This window comes from Protobothrops mucrosquamatus, unplaced genomic scaffold, assembly GCF_001527695.2.
Source record: "Protobothrops mucrosquamatus isolate PMUCROS unplaced genomic scaffold, P.Mucros_1.0 scaffold91, whole genome shotgun sequence".
In the NCBI taxonomy this organism is placed as follows: Eukaryota; Metazoa; Chordata; class Lepidosauria; order Squamata; family Viperidae; genus Protobothrops; species Protobothrops mucrosquamatus.
Genome location: NW_015386466.1, coordinates 637,122 through 647,457, shown reverse-complemented (window position 1 = coordinate 647,457; position 10,336 = coordinate 637,122). Strand labels below are relative to the sequence as shown.

General features: G+C 34.6%; 1 protein-coding gene across 1 annotated transcript in view; it reads left to right on the top strand.

The window, feature by feature from the left end:
• RASEF (RAS and EF-hand domain containing) overlaps positions 1 to 10,336 on the top strand; it is a 23,625-nt gene that overhangs the window by 2,369 nt on the left and 10,920 nt on the right. Inside the window, exons 3-9 of the mRNA XM_015812497.1 lie at positions 2,259 to 2,354; positions 3,265 to 3,342; positions 3,900 to 4,015; positions 4,099 to 4,167; positions 6,567 to 6,651; positions 7,232 to 7,323; positions 9,586 to 9,824. Coding sequence (XP_015667983.1) covers positions 2,259 to 2,354; positions 3,265 to 3,342; positions 3,900 to 4,015; positions 4,099 to 4,167; positions 6,567 to 6,651; positions 7,232 to 7,323; positions 9,586 to 9,824 — 775 coding nt within the window. The remainder of the gene's footprint in view (positions 1 to 2,258; positions 2,355 to 3,264; positions 3,343 to 3,899; positions 4,016 to 4,098; positions 4,168 to 6,566; positions 6,652 to 7,231; positions 7,324 to 9,585; positions 9,825 to 10,336) is intronic.

The window sequence follows — 10,336 nt, the reverse complement described above, 5'->3', positions numbered from 1 at the left end:
TTATTATTATTATTATTATTATTATTATTATTATTATTATTATTATTATTATTATTATTATTATTATTATTATTATTATTATCCAGCTTTGTATGCAAAAAAAGAAAATTAGATGAAGAGCAAAAGATGTCCATGATAGCTTACTGCAGGCTAGTAATTTGAAGTAATTTGTCATTGCAGACTATGTTGTAGTCTAAGGATCTGTTATATTGAAGATGAAAAGCCATTATATAGGGTTCTGGAAGTGGAATAATACATATAGATTTGTGGAATTTTTCTTTCTCCAAGTGCGTAATATATGGAGGAAATGTGAATTCATAACGATTGGTCCCATACTAGTTCTTAGAGATCATGTGCAAATAAAGATACTTGGAAATGGGCTAATGTGTAAACCCCAGTTTCTCTTCCTCTTTCCATTCAATGATATCCTTAATTTCCATTTATTTTAGTGTGTCTCTGGTTTCTTTGATATAACTTTTTGTAATTAAATCTAGGGAATAATTAAAAGGAAAAAAACTGTATTCTGCATATTATAGAGCTGAAATTACAAATAGTTCTAACCAGAAATTTAGATCTCTAATTTTAGAATATGGTATAATAATCACATACATTGACTTCAGAAAATATAGGTAGTTATTCCTTAGTGATATCCTAGGACATCTCTGTATCCTTGAAAGATTTCTTTCATAGAATCCCTGTTGTCAATTTAGATTACTACTTCATTATTCCACCTTTACTAGTGAGGTTGCATTCCTTCTATTAATAATTTAGTATACTTAAGGAGCCATAATTTAGTATACTTAAGGAGCCATAAATAGTAGGCTTTTATGTCTTATGGATAAGAAATCTGATCACGATGTTGTTAAAACTGCTTTTTTAGTTAGAAGAACCAAGATGTTAAAATAGATTAAGGCAGAATTGGTTGAGAATTTTTTTCTTCAAATCAGAACACAGTAGGGAAGAATCTACAGGTGAACTAAATTAAGGAGCAAAAACCATGTCGTACTGATACGATGAAAGGCGCTCCTCTTTTGTGCATATGACACTATGCATGCCTAAGGGGTGAAGCTTGTGATAAGCTGCTGTTTTTGTCATTTTGACAAATGAGGGAAACTTCTGTGGACACCCATGCACAGTGTCATTTATTCCTCCAAACAATTAACATATGAAAAATACAGGAAAAAATGAAGGCAAAATTCTGGGTTTAGTTTTGAGTATTTGCCCTATCTCTCAAAATAAACAAGAGATTCTAATAGGATTCACATGCTACCCTGTTATATTATGATTTTAAATTAGGGTTTGAAGTAAAGTTTGCAAAATATGGTTTATAGTTCAATATATTGTATTAACCAAACAAATTAAATAAATTCTAGTTAAACCAATTTATGTGGCTGTCGACAACTAATAGCAATAGTATACAGTAGTTATAACCTTGGTTCTGAATATAATTTGCTTTTGCAGTATCCCTGAGTTTCAAAAATATTGTTTTTGTCCTGTGGAGTGAGGAAAACTTGTTTTTAGAGAAGGAAAAACAAACTTGCAAGTAATGTGTGTGCAATGGACATTTTTGACTCTACTAAGGAATGGGTTGGTATTTGATAAAACAATAGCAAAGTGTAAATGGGTATTTTTTGTGTATTAATTGCCATCTAAATATTAAGAACAGCCAGCCTATAATAATGTAGTTTGCTTATCATTCTTGAAATTCTGCTTATCTTACTCTGTTCTTCAAAAATGTACTGTTAAAAAGAAAGACGCCTCAAATGTAAATGCAAGATTGCTGTGATATTTACTTTGTGGGATAGTTCTGAACCACAAATTTTATTAGCACATAGCTTTTACCGAAGCAAGTCTGACTTGTAACACAGTCAAACAGTGCTTTGCGTGCTAATAATTATTCTAGAGCAGGGGTGTCAAACTGCCGGCCCACGGGCCGGATGTGTCATGCCGAAACCGCACCCATCCCAGCTCTGGCAATGGGGAAAAAGTCACGATATGTCGCGATGCGTCACGTGACGTTATGAGTTTGATACCCCTGCTCTAGAGTATATGCTTTGTGTTTATTTCCAGGTGGCAGAGGCATGAAACGTACTATAGCAAATCTTTATGCAAGTCTAGTCGTATTTGAATGCTTTAAGACTGGCCAAATATTTTTTGACTGTATAATTAGAGCAGATACATGTTCTGCTGAATTAGAATGCAATGTAAACTGCTTAAGTCTGCCATTTCTAATTTAATAAATGTGTAAAATGTTTCAGGAGAAGCGTAAAGCAGAAGAAGCTTTGAATGATCTCAAGCGTCAATATGAAACTGAAGTGGGGGATCTCCAAGTGACAATAAAAAAATTAAAAATGGTGTGTACATACTCAATATGTGGTGAACAGTGTATAGTTAAATAGATCCAGGCCCGATTCTCTGTAAATATTCTGCTATCTTTGAAGCAATTAAGCAGACAAGAAGACTTCCATCTTATTGAAAAATGAACTTCACATATTTTAATCCCTGAGATAACAGGGATTCTTTAAAAAGAAAGGAACTGTGTTCTATGATGTGGTTATGAATCAGAACTAAGTGGTCTTAACTGTGTCCTTCACCCTTTTCACAAGGCAATTAGTCTTTAGTTATTTCAAAAAGTGGGAAGTTAGCTCTGTTGTATTTGGGAGTAAGTCTGCTCATTGAAGTCTTGGGTTTGTGTCCGCAATTCCTAGTCTGAATAATCACAAATAAGAACCTGTTGACCTTAGTGAGCCTTTCTCCTGTCACATGTCTTTTGGTTACTCACTTCCCTAATAATAACAGTATTTGAGAATTATGTTTTTGAATGATCAAAATACCTGTTAAATCTAAATAGACTTTGGTCAGCTTGAAAGTAAGGATTTAGCTTATAGCCTAAAATGAGCGGGAATTCTTTTTGTTGACAGATTGGGAAACCTTTCTGTAGATTGAAGATTAGTTAGTTCTTAACTTTCCAGTTATTATTTTAATTTTTCATTTATTAATGCAATAGTTCTTTGTTCTTTAGTGCTACACACCATAAATTATTTGTACTGATGATAATAGCTCAGGAAGTTAATGACTAGTTTAATAGTGTAGTACTGTTTCAAGTTATTAGTTTTCTCGTTTTAAAAGCTGCCCTCAAATAACCAGTAAAGAAAACAGTTGTGTTCTTGAGTATTTTTATGAAAGATTTGATTCCCTTTGCATTGTACTAAAGCAGTCAGAAAAAAAAAGTTATAACTTTTACGCTTTCTTTATTGTTTACAGCTTGAGGAACAATCTAAAAACATTAATCACAAAGAAGATTTGGCAGTATTAAAAAGAAGGATACATGATCTGATCTTGGTATGACTTACTTAAAATTTCTTCATTTAGTCTATCAGTCTCAACATAATTAGTATTTTTGTTGCCTCTTCTGGCTTGGTAAAATTTGATATTTTCTTGAACTGTCAGGGAGTTTAAATGAACGAATAGAATTTTAAGGAGAGAAAAAAAAGTTTTTCTAGGCATGTAGTATGTTTAGTTCCATATATTAACAGCTAGTTAGTGGATAGGTGGTATGTGTAACAATAAAATACAGATTGGCCCTTAGATGCAGATATGTTGAACAGTGAGATGGAATTCTTATAGATTCTGTGACCTTGTGTATACCATTCTAGGAAGTTTGGAAAAGCTACAAACATATTTTGGGGAAAAACAGGTTGGGTACAAATGGAAAACCAGTGCAGAAATAATTAATCCCTTTATTTTAAATTGGGGACTATTCAAGTAGTTCACAGGTTGGTGAAATAATTGATCAAAGTAGCCATTCAAATAATACTAAAAATATGTTTAATTTCATAAATCATTACTGCATGAATTACTATTTTTGAATGTTTCATTTTAAAAATTTCTGTTTCTAGGAAAACCAGAAACTTAAAAAAGATCTTATGGAAGCACAGACAAATATAGCTTTTCTTCAGAGTGAATTAGATACTTTAAAAAGTGATATTGCAGATCAAAGTTTGAATTCAGAAAGGTAAGAGAATATCTCTAGAGATACATAGTAAGTTATTGTTGGTAAAAAACCAAATTAATTCCCCTAAACTATTCTCTTTGCAGAGATCTAGACATGATCAGAGAGTACACTGAAGACAGAGATAGCTTGGAGAGGCAGATAGCAATATTACAGTAAGCTGCTAAATAATTCTCTTTTTAAAGTGTTTTCATTTATAAATTTTGATATTCAGAAATTACGATCTCCAATGAGGAAAAGAACAACTCTCTTTTTTTCTGTTAAAGAACAGCTCTTTCTCTTTTCTTTTTTGTGTGTGAAAGGTGTCTCCAGTTCCCTGATCTATATTTTAATTAGCCTATCTGGTAGATAAAACATAGTCACAGTATTAAGCTGCATTTGGTATTATAGGAAATTGATAAGATCTTTCTTCAGAAATAAAATTTAATAATTTTTATTTATTTTTAATTTTTATACCTCTCCTGACCAAAGTCTATAATCTTACAGGTTTTTAGGTCACTGAATTCTAAAAGAGCCATAGTTCTCTGCATTTTATTTATTTATTTGTATGTTCCTTTCCAAAAGGACATATTTATTTAAAACATGCATCTAGCTGCCCATCTTCTAATCAATTTAACACAATATATAAAACCATATTAAAACTATAAACAATTAAAACAGTGGTTATTACATTACATGTAGTGTACCATTTTAACATTACATTAAGATGTTGGTCCAAAGTACCTGAAAATACAGTATAACAACATAATATAATATCTCATGCTTAATATATACCACTAATACCTGGCTGAATGTTCTTGGAAGAATTGAACTGGTCTGCAGTAAAATAGATGTTTGAATTGAATAATTCTGTCTGAGAACTAAGGTAATTATTGGAGGCTTTGCTCCAAGAACACATGACTGCTAAGGTGGCTTATACCTAGAATCAGCCTTCTCCACTTTGAAATAACCCTTCTGGAATAACTTACTTGGACCTTACTCTGCGGTCTTCATGGTGCCATATAAGCACAGGATGTTATTGCAGCTGTCTATTTTCTTGAAGAGGTGCTTTGCATTGTGAAGTCAGCCTGCTTGTGACTCATTAAAGCATCCACATTATTTTCTTATTACATAGAGACTGTGGGAAGGCTTCTTCTTCAACTGCAATCTTGGACAAAGCTGCTTTAATGAGGCATGTAGATTAAGTCCCCACACATTCCAAAACATTCTTCAAAATTCATTCTTGAGCATTGTAGAGGCCTAATATTTATTTTAGAAATAAATGCCATTTTTTGTTTCTTCTTCAATACTGAATTTCATGGAAGCATTCCGTGAGGTTTTTGCTTTTTTCAAAGTTTGCTGTGATAGCTTTTGGATTTCAAAGCATTTGGTTTGAAACATGGGAGAACATTAAAAATTGAGCTCCCCACCCTCAACTAGTGTGTGAAATAATACAATTAATTCTGCTGCTTCGAAGTTCTTTAATTTGTACAGGTTGAGGTTCATATACAGACAAAAATCAAAATTTAGTTGCAGCAAACTGCTCAGAGCAATCCCTGCCATAAATTGTTTTACTGCCTTATGCATTGTTAATGCTTTGATAACTATGCCATTCCTTCCTAACCTGATGTCCTCTAGATCTGAATTACAACTCCCATCACATGTCAAACTATCTGCAAATGATGAAAGTTGTAACCTAAGATACATGGAGGATTTCAGAATTGGGAAGGGTGATGCAAAGGGCCTTGATAGTGTTTAAAATGAAGATTCTCATTTTTTTGTGGGGGGGGGTAATATCTTATCGTGCATCTGCAGTACTTTGATTTCTCCTCCTGTTAATTTGGATTGGGACCTTGTGAACCTTCAGACTGGCAAAAAGTTAGTGGAGTGGGGAATGAAAAATCAGCAGTTCTTTGACCCTTCTCAAATAGGTAAACATGGAGTCTTTGTGATTATAGTAGTAATTATTCTTTTTCCTACTTTGGGGTCAGTGGTATCCACACATATGATAACCATTGTAAAGACTAAATATAATAGTGTATTAACACTGATAGAGAGCCATTTTGGTGTAGTGGTTAAGGCAGGGGTAGGCAACCTTGGCTCTTTTATGACTCGTGGACTTCAACTCCCAGAATTACTGAGCCAGCTATGCTGGCTCAGGAATTCTGGGAGTTGAAGTCCACGAGTCATAAAAGAGCCAAGGTTGCCTACCCCTGGGTTAAGGCATCAAGCTGGAAACTGGAAGAGTGTGAGTTCTAGCCCTGTAAAAAGCCAGCTAGGCGACCTTGGGCCATTCACTCTCTCTCAGCCCTAGGAAGCATGCAGTGGCAAACTGCTTTCAAAATCTCACCAAGAAAACTCCAGGAAGTGAAAACTGACTCAGAGATATACACATACAGATAGATAGGCAGAAAGGCATTTATCAAACCATTCTGCCGTTTTCCTAACTTTTACCGAAGGCACATGGAACCCCTTTTATTCTCTTATTTTTGTTGAATTTCTTAACACCAACTTAAACTGCAAGTGCCAGGGTTGATCTTGTAAGGCAATTTTTCCCCTTCTGTTTTGATTTTAGGGCAGCTAACAGGAAACTACATGACAGTAATGATGGCTTAAGAAGTGCATTAGAGAATAGTTGGAGCATATACAACAGATCACTGGTAGGTTTGAACATTGTACATTCAACATGTCATTGATTATATATTAATTAATAGATCACTATTTTTATTTTGGGCATTTTAATAAAACACCTAAATTGGAGTCACTGAAATATAATAAACCTTCTGGATTTATATCAAAACAATCCTGTGCTTTTTAACTTGGAAATAATGCGGCTTTCTCTGAATGTATATACTTTGATAGGATAATTCTGTGCCTATTTAGAAAGAAGACACACTGAATTATTTAGAATTCTTGAGAAAAAGTTTTGATTATTTCATCTAATATTGTTTATTTATTTTATAGTTTTGTATTTTTTTCTATTAAAGTAGGAAATATAGAATTATTATTTTTTATTTCATAAGACAAATTATTTTTGAGAAACCAATATACAAAGGAGATGCTTCATTTATATCTCCCCCAAATTAGGCACATAATGATTCCACATGTTTTTGTTTTACATTTTCCAAAATTGAAATAACTGTAATCAAGAAAAGTGTTTTAGTTGATAAAGAGATGATCTTAAACCAACTTTTTTCAAGTTTTCTGAAAACCTTTCTAATTTATGTGTGTATTTTCCAGCGTCTAACAAATATTTCTCCTGGAAACACATTGTCCAGAAGCAGTCCCAAATGTGTTGGTGGCCATTCTCCCCAAAATCTACAATATGACAGGTAGAATTGATCATCTTTAAAATGTGAAAAACTGGATATATGTTTTCAGTTATATTCTAAAGACGGAGTCAAGCAGTTTTCTACCTTTCAAATTCATTTCTTTTTCTAGATCTTCATGATAAAGGTGGATTCATTCTCAGGTTCAATCTCTGACAATCCAAGATAGGGTTGAAATAATATCTGATGATCTAGAACATAGAATAATAGAGGTGGAAGGGACGTTAGAGGTCTTCTAGTTCAATCACCTGTCCAAGGCAGGAGATCCTATAGCCTTCAGAACAAATGGCTATCCATTCTCTTCTTGAAAACCTCCAGTGGTGGAGCACCCACAATTTCCGGAGGCAAGCTGTTCCACTGATTAATTATTCTCACTTGATAAAAGCTAGTTTTTATTGTTGTGCGTGATTAAATAATGGGGTGTCCCTGAGCAAATTCTGAGTCTACAGTTTATATTTTCAATACATGGATTGATCTGAGTTCATCACATTTCCATCTCTGGTGGTTCCTTTCTTCCTCTCAAGAACCTGATTTAGGTGTGGAAAACTGATTTGGATTAGCCAGCAGTCTTGTCTGTTCATTATTTGCACCACACAGATAAGAGCCAATTGGTATCACTAATCTTCCATAAAAACTTACTAGAAGTTGAAGGACAGATTGCTGTTAATCTGAGGTATCCAAAAATCCAAAGCAGTTGGTAGCACCTTTTTATACCAACAGGCAGTGCAGTGGAATGATCAGATTGGTGTAGGTTTTAAATTAGGACTGGACTGGACTAGACTGGAGAGAACAAGAGAGTATTTGAATGGTGTGAGTTGTAGTGGTGTCTTTTTGTCTTTCTTTTAGTAAATTCTTCCTGGAATCAATCTGGATCTATAGATTTGTCTGTTGACTTTGTTGAGGTAATTTAGTCTTCAGAATGCATAGTTTAATTCCATAGTCAAGCATCTCTGTCAAGAACAAATGTGGTGTAAACCTGGCTATAGATGATACAGTTGGTTGTGTGCTCAAGATGGAAACTAGAAGCAAGTAGATACTAATGGCAATCTGTAGGTTTCCTATAGTGCAGAGGTGTTCAACCTTGGCAACTTTAAGACTTGTGGACTTCAATTCCCAGAATTCCGCAGCCAGCATGTCCACAAGTCTTAAAGTTGCCAAGGTTGGAGTGGACACCCTTACTATATGTTTATGATAACTTTAATATGCAGCATTGGTCGCCTACCCTATGCTGCTCTCTAGTGGAATTGAATGATCATCTAACAAGGGACCTGACTGTAGGGAACAGCTGTTTTGGATTTCGTCCCTGCCAGGTTTTCAGGAATTAAAGTTAATACTTCTCATTCATTTATGCTTTTTGAATGGGAGCCTAGCATTTATAGTCTCTGGAATAATTTTGTAAATTTAAGGTTTGGTATTATGTATATTACCTAAGTTAAGAAGATAGCTTCAAGGAATACAGATTTTCCTCTCAGTTTTCAGCGCAGAGTTTCTCTTGCATGCTTTTTGGAAAAAAAAATGCTTTAAGAGATGTGTGTCCTACTTCATGTTTATAAAATTTGAAGGACTTTTAATCTTTTTTTCTTAAATACTGTTTCTTAAACCTGAATGCTGAGGAAAGCTACCAGCTGAGAAATTGGGATATAAATACTTTAATGAAATAAGTATATAAGCAATAAACTGGCCTCAAATGCTTTACTATTGTATTTTATTTTGATGTTTTAGCACTGTACCTCAAGAGATGTTTAACTATGTTTATTAGTCTTTGAAATTATTCAGAATATTCTAGTCTAATGGAACAGGATAACTACACTTCCGTATGCCTTAGTTACAATTTCTGTTTTAACGTTAGTATGTAGGCCTGCTCTCCCTGACTTAACGTAACGGTATAATTATTCATATACTCTGTATATTTCCCCATGTGAAATATAGTTACCTAAATGTCTAGAGCAGGGGTAGGCAACCTTGGCTCTTTTATGACTCGTGGACTTCAACTCCCAGAATTCCTGAGCCAGCATGGCTGGCTCAGGAATTCTGGGAGTTGAAGTCCACGAGTCATAAAAGAGCCAAGGTTGCCTACCCCTGCTCCAGGGGATGTACCACATGGTTCCTCAAATTTGTTCCATAGTAGCAACCCTGTGAGGCAGGCTGGGTTTAAAGAGTGACTGCCTCGAAGCCTAAATTTTCATGGCTGAGAGTGGGTTTGAACCTTACCCTATTACATTGCATTGCCTTTCCAAAAGTTATTTCTCCTTATGTCCCAATCAGGCTGTCTCATTCATCCTATGTGGATGAAGAGTATGATTCCCTCGCACTTTGTGATCCAATGCAGAGGATAAACTGTGAAGTTGACAGCTTGCCTGAAAGCTGCTTTGATAGCGGCTTGTCTACGTTAAGAGATTCAAATGAATATGATTCAGAAGTGGAATCCAAGCATCAAAGAACGTCTCAGAGAACACAGTGTCTGCAGGAAAGCTTCCCGGGTGACGCTTCTGACACAGACGTAAGCTATTGAGTGTGTTAACCATACATTTAAAATGTTCAGATTGGTGTTTAAAAGCAAAATCACTTCCTGCTTGTCAAGAGAGTGAACTAAAACCTCATATGAGAGAGAAATACATGTGAGTTTAAATATATATGGAGGAATTGCAGGTTTTAGGTTTAATGGGGTTATTTGACCACATTATTTCTGTGGTTATTCTTCACAGAGTTTTGGGGGAAGAGTGCATGCTTGCTTATTTATCCATTATATCCATCCTGGAGAATGATATAATGAAAAAAAAATCCATATTAATCTACAGTAAAGAGACTGTCTAGAATTTTAATAGATGGAGTGAAATAGTGGAAGAATTTACTCCAGTTCTCCAAGGGGATTGCCATCCATACAAATGAAAAAAAAAATCTTTTACGACATGTATCAACTGAGAGTCAAATTGGATTATGGCAGTAGAGTGATCTCTCTCTCTCTCTCTCTCTCTCTCTCTCTCTCTCTCTCTCTCTCTCTCTCTCTCTCTCTCTC